The 23,327-nt window shown below is 39.9% G+C and overlaps 1 protein-coding gene across 2 annotated transcripts; it reads left to right on the forward strand.

The window, feature by feature from the left end:
* Positions 1 to 2,700: 2,700 nt before the first annotated feature.
* On the forward strand, positions 2,701 to 22,163 carry CB2H6orf163 (chromosome B2 C6orf163 homolog). Of its 2 annotated transcripts, none has more exons than XM_060616129.3 (5): positions 2,701 to 3,275; positions 7,135 to 7,229; positions 8,653 to 8,760; positions 13,869 to 14,071; positions 21,657 to 22,163. In XM_060616129.3, exons 1-5 carry the CDS (start codon positions 3,128 to 3,130, stop codon positions 22,090 to 22,092), a joined length of 990 nt encoding a protein of 329 aa, XP_060472112.2. In that variant the 5' UTR covers positions 2,701 to 3,127; the 3' UTR covers positions 22,093 to 22,163. The 2 variants fall into 2 exon arrangements, with proteins under 2 accessions (XP_060472112.2, XP_060472113.2); XM_060616130.3 differs by lacking the exon at positions 2,701 to 3,275 and adding an exon at positions 6,220 to 6,972.
* Positions 22,164 to 23,327: the final 1,164 nt, after the last annotated feature.

Consider the following 23,327-nt stretch of genomic DNA (forward strand, 5'->3'; position numbering starts at 1 on the left):
ATGATATTACAAACATAAAATCAAATTTTCTTATGGTTATTTTAGAACTAGGACTATCCAACAAATAAGAAAAGAAGGTCTTCTTACTCTCTTGGGTTTACCGCATATAATTTAGATTTCTCTTACAAGGGTTTTGGACCTGTAGCATGTGTAGATTTTTATCTGTTTTCCAAATCACTATAATTGGGGCTCAGTAATAAATCTCATCTATGAAATTTTGTTTCATTTATTATTGCCAAATAACAATAACTGTATAAGCAGAGTTTATCACCATAGTGTGAATTTTTTTTAAATTTTTTTATGTTTATTTATTTCTGAGAGAGACAGAGACAGAGTGCAAGTGAAGGAGGGGCAGAGAGAGAGGGAGACACAGAATCCAAAGCAGACTCCAGGCTCTGAGCTGTCAGCACAGGCACAGAGCCCGTTGCAGGGCTTGAACTCACAAACGGTGGGATCATGACCTGAGCTGAAGTCGCCTAACTGACTGAGCCACCCAGGTGGTGTGAATTTTTAATTTCTAGTACTTAATTGTGGTTTGTAAGCTGTATGAAAATGTAATTATGTCTTGTCTGTAGATATTAAAGAGCTTAAATAACTGAGTTATCTGTATGCAACTAAATCAGAACTTTATTCCTGAGCCCTAAATATTTCTTTGCTATGTCTCTCTATATAGTACACTTCATATAGTTTAAAATGCACTTAAGTAGTGTAAAATGCCTTTTAATTTAAAGTATTATATTTTGCTTTTGGTTTCCCTGTGTACTTTGGCTGTTAAAGAATTAGAATTCTTCTGTTTTCAACTTATGCATTTAATATTACACCATCATTTTTTAGAATTTCTCTGTTATTCAGAATAAGTTGTTATTTGTTGGGGGAGATACTGTTTAGGTGAACTATCAAGAGACCATCACAGCACAGAAGGACAGCAGGAAATACAGCAGCCTTCAGCCATGTGACATCTATGTATGGGAATGAACCAAGGTAGCAGTGGATTCAGGGAGGCAGGTGCACAGCTGTGAAAAATTCTGGGAGCGAAGAATCACACTGAATTTTAGGAACAAGTAACCTAACTATTATACTTATTACATGATGGTTACAAGTTACAGCACGGGCTTTGTGTGTGTGCAGAGTGTCAAAGGCTGCCTGGCTGTGTATTGATGTTCTCATTCATTCTCTGAGGGAAAAATGCCACTTGGACATTGCGTCTAAGAAAGGAATGGTCCAGGCGAGAGATGTACAGCATTTTGGAATCAGGGTTCAAGTGGTTAAAGGAATGTCTTTCAGTGTGAGAATCTGGTTGAGACTGGGCAAAACTCAGAAACTTAATAGATGAGGTCTTGAAGCAAGTCTCGATAAGTAAAATATTAATAAGTGGTAAGTGACCTTTTTGCCCAAGGAAGTAATCCATTCTGATAGAGCTATTTGCCCAGAGGAGCAAGCTGTTCAATTGATAAATTGGTTTTCAAGAATTTCCTGAATAAACTGTGAAGTTATTTATTGGTGTAGCCTTATCCTCCATAGGGTAACCAATCTTTTCCAATTTGTTAGGCGTGGAGGTGGTTCTTGGGATGCAGGACTATACATTTTAAAACAAGGACAACACATTAGTTAACTGTGATTTTAAAAACCAGGCTTATTAATTTTGAGTGGTAATGGAAAGTAACTTTTCCTTTAAGATACTGTGATGTTTTCCCAGTTTTATTGCCATGGCACCAAAGCATCATGTTTATAAAAATGTGAATTTATTGGGGCACCTGGATGACTCAATAGGTTAAGCATCTAACTTTGGCTCAGGTCAAGATCTCACAGCTCATGAGTTCGAGCCCCACGTTGGGCTCCATGCTGACAGCTCAGAGCCTGGAGCCTGCTTCAGATTCTGTCTCCCTCTCTCTCTGCCCCTCCCTTGCTCATGCTTAGTCTCTCTCTCAAAAATAAATAAACATTAAAAAATTTAATTAAAATATATTAATTTATTAATTTTTCTCCTTTGCTGGCCTAAAAGAAATCAATTCTTTAAATAAAACATTTAATTTTTTTTAATGTTTATTTATTTTTGAAGGAGAGAGACAGTGTGAGTGGCGGAGAGACAGGGAGACAGAATCCAAAGCAGGCTCCAGGCTCTGAGCTGTCAGCACAGAGCCCAACATGGGGCTCGAACTCGCAAACTGTGAGATCATGACCTGAGCCAAATGGCTCTTAATGACACTTAATGACAGAGCCACCCTGGTGCCCCTTTAAATAAACCATTTAAAAGAAAATGTAGGTTGAAAAATGATTCCCCCTGTTCTACCCCACCCCCAAAGATGTTCAGATCCTAATTCCTAGATCCTGTGATTATGTTACCTTATATGGCAGAAGGGACTTTGCAGATATGATCAAGTTAGGGATTTTGAGATGGGAAAATTACCCTTTATTATCCAGATGAGCCTGATATAATCTTAATCCTTATTAAGAAGGAGGCTGAAGATCAGGGGAAGAAGCATAGAGGTCCATGCACACAGGGGGAGAAAAGGCTACACATGAGCCAAGGAATTCGGGTGGCCTCTAGAAGGTTAAAAAGGCAAGGAAACAGACTCTCCTGTAAAGCCTCCAGAAAGAACCAGCCCTGCTGACACCTTAATTTTAGCCTCATAAGACTCATTTTGAACCTCTGACCTCCAGAACTGCAAGAGAGTAAATGGTGTTGTTTTCAATCACTAAATGTGGGGTGATTTGTTACAGCAGCAATAGGAAACTAGTACAGAGAGTATCTGGGAAATGAATGGCTGTACCATGCTCCCTTTCCTCATTATTTCTGGTTGCTTTTATGAGCAAAGCGTGTCTTACCTAGCAACAGTTGCTAAGTAAGTTAACAGTTTAGTGCTAAAGTCTGGAAGAGAGCCACTGCTTAAATCTTCCCAAATCCAGTGCCCATACCTTATGTGGCAAAGGCTTTTAGAACCGTTCTTTACCATTAGGCACATAACCACTGCCTAATCATGGCGAATCATTTCATCCTTACCAGCCTCTAACATCGTCCTAAAACCTTGATCCTCTTCTAGCTTCCTTAAACTTCCAGATTTTCTTAAAACTTTTATTTCTGATCTTAAGTGTACTTTAACTGCACATAGTAAAAGATATCTTAATTATGATCCGAAATCCGAATTACACAAATTTTGTTTGCTGTGCTGTTTGTAATAAAATAATTCCACCAGCCCCTTTGGGGGAAACCTTCAAACGGATCCATGAATACAAGCCATTTAAGACACGCTTTTACACTCACAAAGATATACTGGGTAAGTAAATTTTGTTTTCCTTTGTTCTAATATTTGATAGCATTATGTGCTATTCTTTCTGCTATATTGACTTTTATCAGCTCTTCTGATCAAAGTTGCTTGTCTTGCAGGGGTGTCTGTTTGGCATGAAAAGAATATGGGTTGAAATCCAGCTTCTCTGCTTACCAGTTGTGTACCTTAGACAGTACACTTAGCCTCTCAGTGTGTTTCCTTATAGAGATGTTGGGAGTCCTATATTAAGTAGGGATATTAATACCTCTCTAGCAGGTTGGTTATGAGGCTTTAACGAAATATTTGTTGGCATATAATAGTAAACAGGAGTTCTTTTTGCCCTGGCCCATACTTTGGCAACTTCCTTACACATAGTAGAGGAAATACCTCCAAGTAACACCTTAATAAATAGTGAAGCTATAACCTTTACTAGTAGCTGGTGACATAAACATAGGTAGCATGGAGATAACCTGAGAATATTTACTATACAAGCAAATCAGATTGTAATTACAGGTTTCCTTCTCTCCTTATCCCCATCAGAGTTCGTAGTCTGACTTTGAGCCTTAGAAATGTTTTCCTAAGGACTCTCCAGATACTTCTCTGACCCTCTCTTCCTTTATACCTGGTAAACTACTGATTTAATTTCACTCTTGATCTTTGAAAATATGAGGAACTAAAGAATGGAGAGTGTTTTGAAAAAACTACAGTACAGGGAGAGGTCAAATTGGAATCATCCTCTAAAAACATCAATACCCAAACTGACTTTAACTTCTAGTAAATGTTTAGTGTGACTTATTAATTACAATCTCTGGTATGATTTGGCTTTTTACACCCAGGCCAGTGGATATCCATTCTTAGATATGCATTTAATGATTGACTTCTTATGCCTTCTGAGATATTTAAATCCAGATAAGCAAAATTAAATCTAACTAGGTAGAAATTAATATTTTATATACAGTGAACTGTATTTGTCATTGACTTTTTTATTAAAAAGGGTTTTTTTAATGTTTATTTATTTTAGAAAGAGAGAGAGTGCACAAGTGGGGTTGGGGCAGAGAGAGAGGGGAGACACAGAATCTGAAGCAGGCTCCAGGCTCTGAGCTGTCAGTGCAGAGCCCAAGGTGGGGCTCAAATCCATGAACTGTGAGGTCATGAACTCAGCCCAAGTCGGCACTTAACCAGCTGAGCCACCCAGCATCCCTGTCATTGACTGTTAAGTCAGTGTTCTTAATGAGTAAATTCAAGAGCATGTGGGAATGTCTGTATAAGTGTTAAATGAATATTGCATAGTGCAGTAGTCCTCAACCCTAGCAGTGCACACAGCTTTTAAAACATTTGTTTTTACAGGGCACCTGGGTGGCTCAGTTGGTTAAGCATCAGACTCTTGGCTTCAGCTCAGGTCATGATGTCATGGTACATGAGCTTGAGCCCTGCCAGCGCTGAGCCTGCTTGGGATTCTCTGTCTCCCTCTCTCTCTCTCTGCCCCTCCCCCACTCGAGCTCCCCCCCCCCCCAAAGTAAATAAACATTTAAAAATTTTTGTTTTTACTACAAATATCTAAATACAGAGTCATTGGATTTCATATTAATTCAACATAGACCCACTAAATTAGAACCTTAAGAATCAGGCTTCAGCATGTGTTGGTTTTTTATGTTTGTTTGTTTCATATTTTAATAGTTTTTATTTGGAAATAGTTTAAGACTCACAAGTGTTAACAACAGAGTTCCCATGTATTCCTCCAGTTTCTCTCATTGATATCTTTCATAATGCTAGTATATAGTCAAAACCAGGAAATTGATATTGGAATAATACTATTAACTCAGGTACAGAACTTATGTGCATTTTTTTCTTGTTTCATAGTTTCATGAAATTTATCACGTGTAGGGTTGTATAACCATCACCACAATCAGGACGTAGAGCTGCTCTGTCACCATAAAGGAACTCCCTTGTGTTACTCCTTACACACCCTAACCTGAACCCCTGGCAACCACTAATCTGTTCTCCATCACTGTAATCTTACCCCTTTGAGATTGTTATATAAATTAAATCATATAATATATAACTTGCAAATTGGCTTTTTTCATTCAATATAATGCCCTTGAGATCCATCCAAGTTATTCTTTGTATCAGTAGTCTTTTCCTTTTTGAGTATTTTTTTTAAAGCTATGCGGGAATCCTCTTGTACAATCAGGGTTGAGAATAATATAAAATAATGGGATTTAGGCTAAAAAAGAATAATAGCAACCCACAGTTGTATCACATTTTTATGAAATTTAATACACTGATGGCCCATGCTGTCACCTTTCTTCCTAGATCTTTCATAATCATATCTGCACAGTGTTGAGCCTACAAAATATATGTCCATCTCTACTATAGTATCCTCTGCCCTCTGTTTTTAGGTTCACTGATAATCTAGTATCATAGACTCTTAATGCCACCAAACATGGATGTTTATTTGCAGGTAACAAAAACACAACTCAGACTAGACCATGCACAAAATAGAATTTCTTGGCCTTTTAACAGAGAAACCCAAGCAGGATTTGGCTCCAGGGCTTTCAATGTAGCCACACTTGCTCTCAGTGAGTTGGCCTAATTGTTTACTCCTGCAACCGGGCTTACAGGAGAGGGGAAAAGAATAAAAGTTGTCCCAGACTGCTCTATGTGGCTGTTACCTCCAGCTTAGAAATATCAGAGGGAGAAAAAAAAAAAAAAGCTATATTCTCCTTACTTCCTTATATAAAATCCTAGAGAAGAGCCTGGTTAGCCAGGCTGGAGCATGTGCCCAATCCTGGGCTGATTATTATGGCCTGGAGGATGGGGACAATGTGATAGGACATGCAGGATGGCTGCAGTGATTTGTAGGAACACCCCCCCCCCCCCCCCGCCTCCAGAACAACATGAAGTGAGAGAGGGACATTCTTGAGAAAAATGGTTTCTGTTACTGGAGGGAGAGCAGAGATACTGGGCAACCACATGTGTCTACAATGGTGTTGCCAAGCTGAGCACCGTAAGAGAGACACTGCAATATAAGACATGCTTTGTAATTTTAGGAAGTTGATTGTCAAGACCTAATCACATGAAAAGTTAATAATTCAACCAATCAAAGATGTGAGAAATAACTGGAATGAAGGGTAGGTAGCGTAAGAAGTTGGAATGGGGAGAAAGATCACTATGTGTGTGACTTGAGCACTGAAAAGGCTCGTAGCCTGCGTACAAGTCCTGAGCCACCTCTGGCAGACAGAGATGGAGCTTGGCTGCAGGTCTCGCTCTATCTGTGTAGTCCTAGCTATCTGTGTAGTCCTCTAACCTATGTAGGCTTTTATTTTTTTGTCCGGGTAGGGAGGCTATCATTATGGGAATGTTATGTGGAAATTAAATGAGACCATTGACAGACAAGTACTAAACAGCTGCCCCCTTACTCCACAACTGAAACGGCTAAACCATGAAGATCTGCACATGAAGAAAGCAGGTTTCAGAGTGAAGAAAGCATTTTCTGCTGCCTCTTTCCTAAGGGAGAGAACACCAGCATCCAGAGAAGGACAAGCAGACAGGAGCAGAATAATGTGCTAATATCACTTGAATATTCCCTCACTGTCCTATTTTAGGAACACAAAATGCTCTTTTCTGTAACTTTACCTCCCCAGTTGCCTATTGTATGGCCCAAGTGTGATGACAGGAACAGACTGTCTCAAGACCCAACGGTGCTGTGAGTTCCCTCTCATTAATTACGGAAAAGTGTACCCCTTTAAAGAAAAGATTGGCATCTCCTAAAAGGGTATATCTTTTAGATAACTCTAATAAATAGGTAATAGTGAAGAAGAAAAAACAGTCTGTGGATACTTGTGATTGTTTTTCCTCAAATACACAGATATTGGGGCAAATACTCTGAATAAAGAAGAGCAATTCCAAGAGGAAATACTCAAAGAACGTATTGCAAAAGCAGAAGCTGATGTGTGGGTGCAGGTAAAAGAAACTGAATATCAACCTAAATGCATCTTTAGAGTTCTTTCACTTTTTGGATTTGTCTGAAACAATAAGCAGAACTGATTTTGAATCCTGGCTATCTGTGGGACCTTGGGCAAGTTCTCCAACTCTGCAGTCTTGGCTTCTTCAAATGTAAAAGAGGAACAATAATATTCTATAGGACTGTTGAAAGAGTTCAGTGAAATAATGTCAGGTGCATAGGAGCTTCTTAGTAAGAGGCAGACACCATTAGGAGCTCCCTTCCTTCTAAATTGCCCCTATGTGTGGATGACTCCTGCTTTTTTTATTCTCATTGCTTTAAAACTTCCAACAACAAAAAAAGACACCCTTGTTGATAATTGTTTATTATTGCTCAATATTTAATATGTAGACCATACATTTGTGCAGTGTGAAATACCCCTGACCAAGTGCTCTTTTTTTTTTTTCCAAATGCTGCATTATCGCCTACTCTCCTTGCTCTCTTCTCTCCAAAGTCCTTGATACCTTGTCCCCGTGACTGCTGAGGGTCATAGGGGCAATTTGAGTGTATTGAGGTTCATAGTCAGATCCCAGACCCTTAACTGAAGCAAAATCTCAATCCTCCAACCTCCACTTCTTCCTGAAGAATAACATAAATGACTTCCTGAAGAGAATTATGCTCCATGAGGGCAGGACAAGCCACAGTGCTTAGAGCATTATTTCTCAGTTCCTTTATAACATAGACATCATAGCAAATGGTATTGGAACTGTCCAGCGTTAGTACCAGCACAAGCTTGGTATTAAAGTACTTTGAAAGTGCAAAATTCACCAAGTGCAAAGATATATGAATAAAAATCTTAGTAGTCCTCTATCTTTATCAATAATAGTAAAATTCAAATTAATTGCAAACCATCAATTATACACCCTAATATAAGGCAATGCTTTTGTGAGTAATCTACAATTTGAATGTCATCATATCTAATGATCTGGGCACTCTCTTCAAATAAAATAATAGAACCTCTTTCTGAACACCTGATGCAGGAGGTCTGGGATGGTGCTCAGCCTCCTTTCTCAGCAAATTCTTGCTTTGTGCATCTTTCCACTTCTCTATATTTTCCAGATTTTCTGCGGTGAGCATACATTAATTTGATAGTCAATCAAGCAAGAAATAAAGTGCCAAATAAAAGACAACCCAGCAGCTTATACTAAAACCCTCTTTAGCAGTTCACAAAACAGTGATGTTAGCCATGTTAGGTTGGGATGTGTTAGGGCATCTCTGGCTAAGGCAGCCAGTTTTCTGGGAGAGGTTTGAGATGGGAACGGAGCAAGTGATGAGGGGCCCCATCGTGGTTGCTAATTTTCAGTAAACATTAAAAATGTATGTTAATGTAAGTGTATATATTAATATATAAATATTTATAAATTTGGACTGTTTCTTTCAAAGGCTGATAAACGCCAAAAACAAGCAATCGAGAAGGCACTTGAAGAAGCAAATGACAAACACAAAATGAATATTCAGATTCTGAAAGAAGAACATCAAAAAGACTTACAGGTTTTTATAATGGCTTGTTTGTTGTCTTTTTAAGAGTACATACATCAGTGGAAAGCTCTGGCAAAGGGAGAAGAGAAAAACAAAATCTGTAAAACCTTGATGGGTGTCTCCTGGAGGTTGGTCAGGAGACCCAGGATTTTCACAGAAGAGATGCTAGGCTCACAGATGAGAGGCAGCAGTGATGAATGGGTGCAGGAGAATCTCTGATGTATTGAACCCAAACGATGGGGTTTCAAGGCCCAAAGGAGCCATCCTGCCTGCCTTACCCACCACATCTCTTGTGCCAGCCTCTCTTCTCTCTCATGGCCCTTTTCTGGGTCCTCAAACCTGAGTGTCCCACCTCCTTCCCACCTCAGGGTCTCTGTCAGAATGTCCTTCCCCCACCTCATCAGATTTAGCTCAAACATCACTACTTTACCTGAATCAGTCTGCCCTTGACACCCTGTCCCCTTTTACACCCATCACTGCAGTTAAATAGACTGTGTGATTACTTGTTGAATGTCTGACCTGCACACGACTGTAGCCTCCATTAGGGCTTGACTCTCATTACCACTCTAGCCCGGTGTCCCACACAGGGCCTTGACTTAGAAGTGCTCAAGTTGGTGCTGAACGAAGGAAATAGGCTGTTTTCTTCCTTCTCCTGGGCTCTCTGATTGCATCCTTTTCCCTAAATTTGCATTTACTGCAATACCAAGAGGGACCCTGAGCTGTACTGAATATTTCCTGCAGTGCCAAAGGTCATAAAACAAAGGGTCCTCTTTGTAACCTGTAACCTGTTCGAACACACAACTGTAGGTAACTAGCAAACTTTCCAGGTAGAGGCCCAGGAATTCATTATTTAGTTCAGTACCTCAGTTACAAAAGCTGATCAAAGGAAAAGGATATAGAACTATTCTTACATGTTGGCCACAGGAGGTATAGGAAAGGACATGGTATAGATGTGACAATTCATGGTCAGAGGCTGGAGGGAAAGTGGCAGAAGTCTGGCCCCAGGTTTGGCCTAACTTAATAAGAACATAATTAACAAACAGTTCAGGGACCACTGGCCCCATTTATTCATTGTTTCAGCAATGAGCACCTACTGTATATCAGATCCTTATTTAGTCCTCAGGAAACTTGTTGGCAGCAAAGGGAGCTTTGCTTCTGGTTCCTAAAGGGTAGTGGGATCCTCCCTGCTTTGCACCAGTGGCCTGGTTCCCAAGAGGTTGGCTGCAGTGGTCCACGCCCATTCCCTTTTTCAGTTCAAAACATGAAGAGCGTTTCTAGCATGTCTAGGCAGGCCTACTGTTCAGCTGACATCTGCCAGGATGACCATAAGCATTTAAATCCTTCTCTATCAGTTGATAGATAGCCACTCGCCAAGCTCCCTAACACCTAAGTCACCCTGGCTGCTTCCCCAGTCTCCAAGACCTCCCCCAATTAAAAGGGCTACCCCTTTAAATTGGTGGGAAACTCCAAAGCTGGACCCTGCCCCAATGCTGCAGCCAGAGTATGCACATTTAAAAATTTTTTTGTTTGTTTGTTTATTTATTTATTTATTTATTTATTTTTGAGAGAGAGAGAGAGAGAGAGAGAGAGAGACAGAGACAGAGTAAGCAGGGGAGGAGCAGAGAGAGAGGGAGAGAGAAAATCCCAAGCAGGCTCCTCACTGTCAGCATGGAGCCCAATGTGGGGCTCCAACTCACAAACGGTGAGATCATGACTTGAGCTAAGTCGGACACTTAACTGACTGAGCCACCCAGGTGCCCCAGTATTTTGAATATTGCTCCTGGCATTATGTTGTGCAGATAGAAGGATAATTTAGCTGTGATGCCTGTTTCAAGGAGCTCACATTGACTGTCCCTCATATTGTCTTTGAGTGGAGTTGATACACTTAGTGCTAAAGTAGAGGAAGTCCTAAGAAAATGGAAAGGGGAAAAGTTAGAAGGAGGTTGACCTTTCTAAAATAGTTGTCTAGGGTTTGGGAACTCACATTTGTACTGCCATCTCAGGACATTTTTTATATAACAAAAGAGTGATTTATCTAAGAGGGATGCATAGGATTGTTTCAACTGTAGGATACCCAGACATAGACATCAGTACTGCTTCTCAGGGTGGTGTCTATGAACCACCTGCCTCAGAATCTGTTCACCTGGTAGCTTAACATGCAGATTCCCAGGCTCCACCTGACCTACAGAGTCAGGGGCAAGGTTTTTAACCAGCATTCTGTCTGATTCTTCTGTGTATTAAAGTTTAAGATTACCAATATATAGAGCAGAAAACCAAGCCCTTCTAAAACCAAATACCATTCAATTCTGATATGTAGAAATCACTATGTATTACTCTTTTATAACATTAAGAATTTGGCGCAAGTCTCAGATGCTTGCTGTTGAGTAAAATTTCAAGATCTTACCCAATGAACAGACATTATTTTGAAAAGATTTTTATATTAACTTATTCAAATACAATAATATTAAAAAGCAAATGATGAAATGGAACCTAAGGTAAAATCAGAGTAGAAAATATAATGAAGTCAGGAGTGAATTTGAAACTTAAAATTGTATGTGTGCATGAGTTCCTGTGCAATTTTCACTATTTGGGCCTTGAGCTTTCTGGCAGTCAATGCAAAGATGAAAATTCAATGAATCACCATATCCATTAGGTAAAAACAAATCAGATAGAGAGGCCCAGATATTCCTGCATGTGATAGCTGAGAGAAACTTCTCCTAAGGGAGACGTTGTGTCATAAATGTCTGTCAAACATCTGCACAGTAAATATGATGGGTTTCATGAGGCTGTTTCTTACAATATCTCAATATATGAGCTGATTTACTCAAAATGCATTTCAGTAAAAGTAATTTAACTGGGAGGCTTTCCATTGAATAAGAACACTGCCAAATAGTCAGTCACTGAATTATTTTTGTAGCTTTAAATATATATCCCACATGCTTTGTGAGGCAGTAAAATGATTTTGCTTTTAATACATCATTACATAAAGGAAGGACTCCATTTTAGTTCTTTGAATCCAAGTTCAGAACCCAGCCAAAATAAAGGGCTGGGGTGTCATTTTTAAATTCTATGATTCAAATAAAAATATTTTATGTACTACTTCATTTATCTAAAGCTCAACCATTCAGCCCTTTCAATTACTGAGAATACACTTGAAAACCCAGAAATAATTTAAAATATCCCCTGGGAATTTAAATAAAGGCCTCTGACTACAAGACAGAAACTCAGGCTTATTACTCATAGCAGAACCTTTCCATTCCCCACTCAAATGTTATTTACACTTACTTGACAGCCTGAGCCCAACAGATGTGGCTGCTCAACTTCACAAATCCAAAATAGATTAAATGCCAGCAACTAGAAATGACAAAAAGGAGCTCACAGACAGCAGTTAGAACAGAGAGTTCTCAGCACAATAGCATGTGAAGAACAAGAAACATTACAAAAACCAGGTATCAGGTCTCCAAAAGCAAAGCAGTCTGGGGTCATTCATAACTGAGACAGGGAACCCAATAAACTTGAACGATTACTAAGCGTAGTACAAAGTATTTAGCTCAATACAATCATTCTCCTTTATCTACCAGCCTAGATCACCAAGAAATGTTAAAGTGTGTTCACTCTACTCTTTTTATGAAGTAAGGTAGACGTCACAGACATTTAGAAATATTTCCATTCAAAATGTTTTATTACCAAAAAGTTCTAGTCCTTTAAGAGACAAAGCCTTCTGTAGTATGGAAAACCTAGCTGGCATTTCTAAACAGCCAATGTTTCCCTTAAAAAAATTTTTCTAAATACATGAACTGAGGCCACTCTGGAGAGATTCTTAAAGTTGTTTTCTGTTGTTTTATTCATTTTTTAAAAAATTTTCACCCTTGAAGTAGCCAAAGTGAGAAGTTGAAGACTTTCTTTCTCTTGAAAAAAACTGTAGTCTAACAAACATTTTAATTGTTGAGACACTTTTTTCTGCAAAGCTAAAATGATTTCAGTTTCCCATGAGATGTAGAGTTCAAAAGAAAGAGAGAGAGAAAGCAAGCAGTCGTGCTCACTGTAATTAGAAGGTTGTACGGGGTGTCTGGAATGAAAATACACTGATGAATCTCTTGAAGGACCCTAGCATCACGGCCAACAATGAAGCAAGAAACTGACATTAAGAACCCTGCTTTCTGTTCCTAGTTCTTTGACTGACTCACTATGAGAAATAACTTAATTTCTTTATGCTCTCTTGTTATCCCTGAAATAGAGATAAAAATTTATGTTCAAATGTAAGTTTTGAAACTCTAGACAGAATTGATTGTTGCCTCCTTTCTTGAATAAAACACTCATTGCATGATTAAGTTGCTGGTTTCCTCCATGAGACAGTGAGCCCTTGAGGAGGAAGATTCTAGCCTTCTTATGTTTGTAGTGTGTGGGCCCAGCAGGTGCCTGGCACACAGCGGAGTTGGTTGGCATTTCCAGAATGGTTACAGGGTTTTCTTTGAGAATCTGTTTTTCTTGAGTCCTGGTCTGACTAGTGCCTCCTCACTTTACTTGGCCAAAGGCATCCACAGGTCCTTCTGCCCTGGAGTAATGGAGCATTTGTTCCTGTCCCTTTTGTGAACAAGAGAGGACCCCTCAACGCTAGTGAGCTGGAATGCCCAAATGGCAGGAGGACCGGCCAGCAAGCTCCTGTGACTAGAGTAATGGGCAACTGTTAGCTCTCTGAGTTCAGGCTCCCCCTGCCCCCCACACCCAGGAGACACTTTGGAGGCACAGTCATTATTTCTGTCATTTTCCAGGACTGACTTCTTAACAGAATCATATTATGTATTTCTAATTATGTGTAAAGATAATATGACACTACAGGATTTGGGACAATCAAGGAAAAAGAGACAGACCTATTTTTCCTTTTTGCATATTCCCTTCTAATATTACCTAAATAAATATTTATGCTATATAGTTTGCACATTTCTGGTGCATAATATAAATGGAAGTTTTCCATATTATACACACTCTTCTTTTAAATCATCAGTGTTCACCGGTGCACATTCCAGCAGGTTAATGAACTATGATTTGAATAACCTCTTAGTGTGCATTTTTAGACATCAAAGCTGTAACATCTAAAGCTGTCAAACTGTTTCTCAAAGGAAATGGCAGCTAAAACCAAGATAGAGATTCACCAAAACATGGAAGATGAACTACAGAGAGAACACCTGGCTGCAGAACAACGCATGGTGCATAGAATCCAAAGGATTGTGATGGAGTGCCACAGGGAGAAGGTCCAGGCTGTGGAGAAGGCCAGGGCTGAAGAGAGACAGATGGCCCAGGAGGCAATCCAGGCCCAGAAAAGGTATTCCAGAGAACACATTTGCAAATCAGTATCTTACTCTGGCCAAATCTACTTGGAGAAAGGGTAAGGTTGAGGCACATATTTCCCAGGGGCATAGAGAGAGGGAGACACAGAATCTGGAGCAGGCTCCAGGCTCTGAGCTGTCAGCACAGAGCCCGACGTGGGACTCGAACACACAAAGCGCGGGATCATGACCTGTGCCAAGTCAGACACTCAACCAACTGAACCATCCAGGTGCCCCTGTGTTTCTACATTTTTTAAAGTTTATTTATTTAGCTTGACAGAGAAAGAAAAAGCACGAGTGGGGGAGGTGCAGAGAGAGGAAGACAGAGAATCCTTTTTTGCATAAAACATTCATTGCACAATTAAGTTGCTGGTTTCCTCCACGAGACAGTGAGTACTCGAGGAGACTCTGAGCTGTCAGCACAGAGCCCAACGCAAGTCTCAAACTCATGAACTGTGAGATCATGACCCAGGCTGAAGTTGGATGTTTAACCGACTGAGCCACCCAGGCGCCCCTGTGTTTTTACATTTTTATTATGGAATATATCAAGCATAGAGAACAATATATAATACATTGTATAATGTGTGTGTATGTGTGTATGGTTTAAACAAAAATAACATGAATATTCAATGACCTACCACTCATCTGAAGAAACCGAAAATTGCTAACACTTCTAAAGTTCCCACGTGAAGCTCCTCAATCATTTTTCCTTCCTCTCCACACTCTCAAGAGATAACTACCATCGTAAATAATGTGTTTTTCCTTCTGATTCTCCAGTTTTAAGAGGCTAAGGAGAGAAATCAACAAATATTTCCCCATAAACACATAAAAGGCAATCTTCACATTCTCTAGCTGGTATCATACACTAGCATGGATGTGTTACTTTTGGTCTTTTTCTTATTACACAAGTAATACACGCTATAAATAAAATTGACACTTTGGAAATATATAGGGCAAAACTTGTTAAGCCCTGACTTACTGCTTTCCTACCCTCTCTGTCTCCCAAGGACTTCATTTTAAATAATGGGTCTGTCTCATTCGTGTCCTTTTGATGAACTATAGCCTTATGTTTTACATAATCACAAATACTTTTTACATAAATCAGATCACTTGTTTTTAAGAGTACCAAAGTAATCATTTTTTAAAAATGTTTTTTATTGGGGCATCTGAGTAATTCAGTTGGTTAAGCGGCTGGTTTTGGCTCAGGTCATGATCTCACAGTTCGTGAGTTTGAGCCCTGCATTGGCTCTGTGCTGACAGCTTGGAGCCTGGAGCCTGCTTTGGATTCTGTGTCTCCCTCTCTCTCTGCTCCCCCCCCCCCCCCGCTTGTGCTCTGTCTCTCTCTCTCTCTCTCTCTCAAAAATAAATAAACATTAAAAAAAATTAATGTTTATTTATTTATCTTGAGAGACAGAAAGAGAGAGAGAGAGCAGACATGAGCACAAGCAGGAGACAGGTAGAGAGAGAGGGAGAGAGAGAATCCCAAGCAGGCTCCACCCTCAGCACAGGGCCAAATGCAGGGCTCAATCTCATGACTGTGAGATCATGACCTGAGCTGAAATCAAGAGTTGGATGCTTAACCGACTGAGCCACCCATGTGCCCCCAAAGTAACCATTATTACGTATTCAATGAACATTTGATGGAATTGGCCAGTTTTAACAGGACAACAGTCAGGATCCCTAGTGATTATTGGGACCAAGAGAAAAACCACAGTTTCCAGGTGTTAAGTGACTTGCCTAAGATCACATGGCTGCAGCAGCAGAACCAGGACTGAAACCTCTGTTTGCCATCTAGTCTAGGACTTGTCTCTTTTGCTTTGCTCTTTGACTTAATGAACAAATCGATTTGTGTGTAGTTAATGGGTAAAAATCTTCTTTGTTAGAACTGTTTAGAGCAGGGCCAAAGGTAAAGTCCTCTAAGAATCTTATTTTGCAGATAAGTAAAAATGAAGGCTGCAGCTGTGGCTGTTTCAGTGGTACCTTTCTTCATGCATAGGCTATAAATCATCATTGAGGCAAAAGAAGAAGAAGGTAAAAGAGGATTCTGGGAGAAAGGTAGAGAAGGCGGTAACTCCCAAATGAGTTGTGGTCCGATGTGGTGAAAGGTAGTATCCTCCTCTCCCTTCTCCCCGCCCTGCATCTACAGGAAGTCCGCTCCTCCTATAGGGGCTTCTGGAACCACTCCTCATGTACCTGCAGTGTCTGCTCCTTCCCTCACTCTGTTGCCTTCACCACCACGACCCCCCCCCGCCCCCGCCCCGCTGCCCCAGCCCTTTCTTCTCTGAGGTTTGAATAGAATATTTTCAATGACTGCCTTTTATTAAATCAGTTGACTAAAATTAGGGAACTGCCATGTCTGTTGTTTATGTGTATCCAACTGGAGTGTCCATTTTGTTCATTAATGTATTCCAAATGCCTGGAAGAGAGCTTGGCACAGGGTATGCATTCTTTAAATATTTATTAAACATGGGGGGCCTGGGTGGCTCAGTTGGTAAACATCTGACTCTTGTTTTCGGCCCAGGTCATAATCTCACAGTTCATGAGTTCGAGCCCAGAGTCAGGCTCTTCACTGGCAGCGTGGAGCCTACTTGGGATTCTCTCTCTCTCTCTCTCTCTCTCTCTCTCTCTGCTCCTTCCCTGCTCCCTTACTGTCTCTCAAAATAAATAAACTTAAAAAATATATTTATTAAACAAAGTTTCAAATCTGTTCTAATTAGCTGAACTCACTCTGCAGTACATCAGATCTTATTTCTAGACATTGCTACATTCTAGTGTTCCTTAGAGTATTTGCAGAAACCAATACATGGAGAAGGACCAGTGTTTAGAATTCAACTGTAGATCTTTTATTTGACTAGAAACTATCAAGACTTAAGTATTCTGAACACATACATATTATGACAAATATGTTAAATTCACAGAAAACGTTTTTGTGGACTGGGGTGATTAGATTCTAAATAGATTATCTAGGAGACACCATACTCTTTCGCTGGAAGGAAGGAGGGGAGGAAGAAAAAAAAGCAAGCAAGCAAGCAAGCAGGCAGGCAAGCTTTGCCTGGAAAGGTTCTTCTAAGTGTTTTCTAGTCCAAGACAAAGGCGTGAATGAAGTGGCTGCTCAGGAATTTTTGTGGTCATGGCTCTAATTCCTAATGATAGCTACCTTTTATTTAACACCTAGCACATGCAAGGCCCTTTGTGTGCTTCTCACTGAATTCTTATATCCCTTCCTGAGGGATTCTATCATTCTCCATATCTTCAGATGAAAACTCTGAGACTTAAGAGAGAGACTGAGCAACCTCATTTAGAGGTCATGTAGAGAAGGTCATGTAGAGGAGAGGTGACAGAGCCTGATGTGAACCCTGGTCTATATGATACCAAAGCTTATGACCTTCCATTATACTACCCTTCTCATTTCACCAGAGCTTATAAAGTGTCTTCTGTGGATATGGTCCTGAGTTCTAGTGTAAGGAAATAAGGGTATTTCTTCAACATGTGAAGTCACGAAAGCATGGCTGCCCCACAGACCAAGGCTAGATGGGCAGGTACAAAGAACATGTAAGTGCCGGGAAAGCCCTGGAATGGTCAAGTAACAAGGGTGCAAGCTGTGCGGTGAGGTAGGTTTGTTGGAGGCAGTTAGTCTTGGGTTGGGACTTGGAAGGAAGGAGATCCCATTTGTGAAAGACTGAAAAGAGTGAGGACAGCATAAGCAAACATGTAGAGGGGAAAGTGGGTAGTGTAATGATGCAGAACCAAGGGAAGGTTAAGAATACAAACAACCCTGAGATATAAATGCACTGCTGAAAGGTGGTCTCTGGAGATGCGCCCACAACCAAACCTATATAATGCCTGTCGCCTCAGTTTGAGGGTATCACTAATCCTGAAAGACCAGGTTTCCAATTTCCTTTTCTTTTTTTAAATTTTTAATGTTTATGTATTTTGAGAGAGAGAGAGAGAGAGACAGGCAGAGAGAGAGAGAGAGAAAGAGAGAGAGAGAGAGAGAGAATGAGTGGGGGAGGGTCAGAGAGAGAGGGAGAGAATCCCAAATAGGCTCCACACTGTCAGTGCAGAGCTGACGTGGGGCTTGATCCTACAAACTGTGAGACCATGACCTGAGCCGAAATCAAGAGTTGGATGCTTAGCCAACTGAGCCACCCGGGTGCCCTTTGGTTCCCAGCTTCTCAGGCAGATAATCAGAATATATTTTCCTCACAACACAATGGTTATAACTGATTAAAATAGTGCTAACAGTCCTATAGTTCAAGTGAAAAAATGGATTAATAGCTTATTGTGGGCACATCAGGCAAATTTTCAACATCACCCTAAATACCTGATGACAAATGAGTTTGGGGAACAAATCCCTTTATAATTTAGGAATTGAAGAAATGGGGAAATGAAGCATTGGTTCATCCTGATATAAGAGAGCCAGGATTTTTACTGATAGACATAGAAAGGAGGTTGAAAAGTGTACTCTTAGCAAAATATATGGGGAAAATGAAAAGTTCACTTAATAGGTAGAAGGGAAGGAATGGACAGATATTATTCTTTAAACTTGTGAGCTATATATCTTGTACCATTTCAACAGTGTCCCCAAAAAAGTGAGAGAAGGAGCTAAGAGAGGCCCTAAAGAGCAAAGCACAAATCAATTGCTGGTATGGTTTTTCCATGCTTCATTTTTTCCCCAAGAGTCTAATGAGGTTGGATTATTATATATTAGTCTCTATTTTTTATTTAGCAATCTACGTTTTTAAAGTTTTTTTTAATCTTTATTTATTTTTGAGAGACAGACTGCGAGCAGGGAAGGGGCAGAGAGAGAGGAAGACACAGAATCCAAAGTACGTTCCAGGTTCTGAGCTGTCAGCACAAAGCCTGAAGTGGGGATCAAACTCACGAAAACAAGTTAATGACCTGAGCCAAAGTCAGACGCTTAACTGACTGAAACACCCAGGCACCCCAATAATCTATTTTTCTTCTCTGAGAACCCATTTTATAAAATATCAGACTGAATCATATATACATATATATATATATATATATATATATACACACACACACACACACACACACACACACACACACACACACATATATAGGACACATACTAAATTTATTCAAAAATAGTTCATTTCTGGCCAGCACTACATGTAAATATGGTATGTAATTCTGAAATTCCAAGAATAGAGCCTCATAAAATTAGAGATGGCAGATAGACCCCACCACTTACAGAAAGAAGCATAAACATTCACATCATGTCAGAGGGGCATTGGAGGTCATCGAGTTGAACCTGCCATCCCTTTTGTTGGATGCCTGCCAGGCACTGGGGAGCCTCCCGAGTGCTTCTGTAACAGGAATTTTGCAGGTGGTTGAAGTGGTTGGTTAAAATGCCGAATGCCTCTTCTTGTCATGTGCTTCCTAATGTGGATCCAAAATGTGCTCAGTCTCATCCTCACATCCACACTTGGCTTCTCACTCTCTGCGTAGTGATCCTTCAGAGACTTGAGAAGAGAGAGAGATTGTCCAAGCTTTCATTTGGAGGAGAAAAGAAAAAAACAAAAAGTACTAAGCCAGTTACTTTAGTCTTTCCTCATATGATATGATTTCTAGGCCCTCTTTTGAGAAAAAAAAATTATGGGTAATTTGTATTAAAAAATACTTAATTTAATTTTTTTGAAGAGAGAGAGTGAGTAGGGGAGAGGGGCAGAGGGGGAGAGAGAGAATCTAAAGCAGGACAGGTAGTAAGTACTTAGTAAATGTTAACCCTTGTTATTAACCATAGATACAGCCTGACTGGTGGGAAAAGGGAGAAGAGAGACATAGCATTGCAGCTAGAGAGGTGAGGGGACAACTGATGTTTACCTCAAGATTGGGGAAGTTGGCCACGTTTGAAAGTCAAGTTGAAAGAATTGGAGACAATGAGAGAATTGTATCTTAGAAGAAAGCAGTTAGAAGAAGGGCAGATGCCAAGTCTTGGGAAGATTGTGTTAGACTAGGAGGCGGGGGCGGGGGGGGGGGGGGAGGATTTTCATTAACAACCCTAAATATTTGAACCACATCTGTAAATTACTTGATTCTCTAATCTTTAGAGGTTCTACTCAAACTAGTTAACCCAAGGCATCCACCAGAGTATATTGCAGCAGCTAAAAGCTTTCGACCTGGACTCAGACTGCCTAGGTTGCTCATTTTGCCACTTTACTAATTAAGTGAAATTGGGCAAATTACTTGACCTCTCCGAGCCTGTTTCCTCATCAGTAAAATAGGTGTAATAATAGATATACCTCATGGGATTTGTTCTGAGGAAATATTGTGCAAATATATATATGGGATGCTCATTTACTTGCCTTGCCTTGGACACGGTAAGAATTCAAAACAGTTGGCTGCTATAAATTTCATATAATTAAATACATAACAACCAGAGGTCTGTGAACTCGTTCAGCAGTGGTTCTCAAAGTGTGATCCCAGGACTGCTCAGTGTCCCTAACACCCTTTCAGGGGGTTCTTGAGGTCAAAGTATTTTCTTGATAATACTAAGATGTTATTTGCCTTTTCACTCTCATTACCTCACAAGTATATAGTGGCATTTTCTATGGTTTTATGATGTATGATGTCACAACAGATTGAAACAATATGACAAATCCATCTTCCTTGCTTTTAAGCTAGACAAGTAAAGAGTTTACAAGAAGAAATGTGCAATTATGCCACTTTTCTCACCAATTAAAAAAAATTAAGTTTATTTATTCATTTTGAGAGAGACACAGAGCGATCAGGGGAGGGGCAGAGAGAGGGAGAGAGAGAGAATCCCAAGCAGGCTCCACACTGTCAGCACAGAGCCCAAAGTGGGGCTTGAACTCATGAACCATGAGATCATGACCTGAGCCAAAACCAGAGTCAGACGCTCAACCAGCTGAGCCACCCAGGCACGCCTTCACCATTTTTTTTAATTTGGAAAATACATTTTTCATAAAAGGTAAGTTAATTACATTTAATAGATTTAATCATACCTTACATAAATTTATGAATATTTTTTAAATGTCTCACTTTTAATTATAATACTATCAGTGCCACTAGATATAATCCACATAAACAAAAGTCGTTTGGGTTCTTTGATCATTTTAAGAGTCAAAAGGTGTTTTGAGACCAAAAGTTTCAGCCGACTATCATAGAGTATTGTTCAGATAAAACTATGAGTACAATTTCCTCCCCTCTGGCTAAAGGGAAGTGCTGGACTGATACAGAGAAATACTTTCTCTAGGGGTTTGGATCTCTGACCCTACATTTCTTCATTTTTACACATTGCATTCATATTTTTCTAGCCAGAGAGGACTCAGGTCCCTAAAACTACCAGATACTCGGCTAGTAGGCTTCGCCTTAGCCTCCAGCGGGAAACTCAGTGAGTGACCTCCCTGCTTGAAAAATGTTTTTGAATCGTTGACAGCTAATGCAGTCCAAAAGCTCATTTCTACCTGCCTGTCTCAGACTGGTGGCTCATCTAAACAATGCAATAATGTCTCATCCATCTTAGGTGAAAGGCAACATCTTTTTGTTTTTAGCGGCTAACCCATCTAACTTATAAATCCGTATCTTTTGTAGAATGGCCATGGAGGAACTTTTGAATACTGGTATAACAGCTATGAAGGATCAAAAGAAGAACGTGAGCCAACTGATAAAAGAAAAAGAACATGAAATGAACGTCTACTATTGCATGGCTCAGAGGCAGAAGCAAGAAGAGGTTCAGGAAGTACTCCAAGAGGCAGAGAAGACACATCAGGCCACACTTGGAAATGTGATGGATAATCTGGTTAACACCCAGGGGGAGCTGCTGTCCATAGTGAAACAACTAGGCATCATGACAAATTGGAAGGATTTCCTGGAGGAGGAATTGCAGGAAACAAGGGCAGCATTTCAAAAATACATCAATTATACATTTCCTAAGCTTTCACCAGGACATGCAGATTTTATTCTGCCAGAAAGAAAGAAAACACCTTCCAATCTTATTATTGAGGAGAATGAAACAACTCTTGATTAGAAGAAGTCTTTAACTGAAATTTCACTACAAAGCCATTGTTCCGAACACTAAATAAATGAACTCAAAAACCATTTATTGATTCCCAGTTACATGCAGGGTACAACAGGCTGTGGGCATTTTGATGGAAAACCAAAATACTCAAAAAGCACATTCCAGGCTACATTGAGTTCTAAATCTAACTGAGGAGAGAAAAAAGTAAGAGGGACCAAAACTATTTAGGAGGGGAGAAGGTTTCTTGGAAGAAGTCCAAAGAAACTTCTGTTAACTGGCTTTATTCATGTCTACATCAGACATGTAACTAGTTTAGAAATTGTTGCCATTGAAAACAAGTTAAGAGTCATCCTTTTAGATTGTTCCCATTGTGGAGAGGTGTGTTAACGTCCAGTAAAGACTGTTTTTTGGTGAACTGCAACAGCATTGTAGGGAAAAAAAGCAATTTCCCTCAAATCCAGTAAGATAACATTTAAATTCTGGGAGCCCTATATAAGATAATTCAGAGAGGATTCATTTATATTGGTCAGTTGTGAAAGAAAAATACATCTTTATTTATTTATTTATTTATTTATTTATTTATTTATTTATTTAAACTTTTTAGAGAGAGAGAGAGCACGTGAGTGGGTCAGAGGGGCAGAGAGGCAGAGGGAGAGACAGAGAATCGTAAACACGTTCCACACTCAGTGTGGAGCCCAATGCAGGGATCAATCCCAGGACCCTAGGATCATGACCTGAGCCGAAATAAAGAGCTGGACTCTCAATCACCCAGGCATCCTGAAAAATACATCTTTAGAGGTCAGTCTCCTGCTTCAGGAATAGGAAGTCTTCTCGTATCTATACTCGAGCCCAGGAGTGCTTTGAACCCACCTTCTTTGGGTTAAAATGCAGAAAACTTAAGTACCACAATGCTCAGGATCAATACATGTCAACATCTACTAAATTCGAATGAAAGAAAACCCAAGCCATACTAACTTCTCTAAAAATCTATCCACTCTGATGTAACATCCTTAAATTATTCATCACCAACTTATGTTGGTGGCTTTGAAACAACAACTTGGAAAGCATTTTTCAGTAAATTAACAAGTACTGTTCTTGAGCAAGCCTTAAGTAGATTTGTTTACATTGACCATTCTTCAGTTTCTGAATGGTAAAAATGGCAATTTGTTTACAATTGCATAATGGACTACACTCTCCTCAGTATGTAGCTTCCTGATATTGCAGGACCAGAGCAATTCCTACTA

This window comes from Panthera onca, chromosome B2, assembly GCF_046562875.1.
Source record: "Panthera onca isolate mPanOnc1 chromosome B2, mPanOnc1 haplotype 2, whole genome shotgun sequence".
Taxonomy (NCBI): domain Eukaryota; kingdom Metazoa; phylum Chordata; class Mammalia; order Carnivora; family Felidae; genus Panthera; species Panthera onca.

Coding starts and splice junctions, on each gene's coding strand:
- CB2H6orf163 (XM_060616129.3), top strand. CDS start 3,128: ATGATCCGAAATCCGAATTACACAAATTTTGTTTGCTGTGCTGTTTGT. Junction 7,230..8,652: donor AAGCTGATGTGTGGGTGCAG/GTAAAAGAAACT, acceptor TTTCTTTCAAAG/GCTGATAAACGCCAAAAACA. Junction 14,072..21,656: donor GCAATCCAGGCCCAGAAAAG/GTATTCCAGAGA, acceptor TATCTTTTGTAG/AATGGCCATGGAGGAACTTT.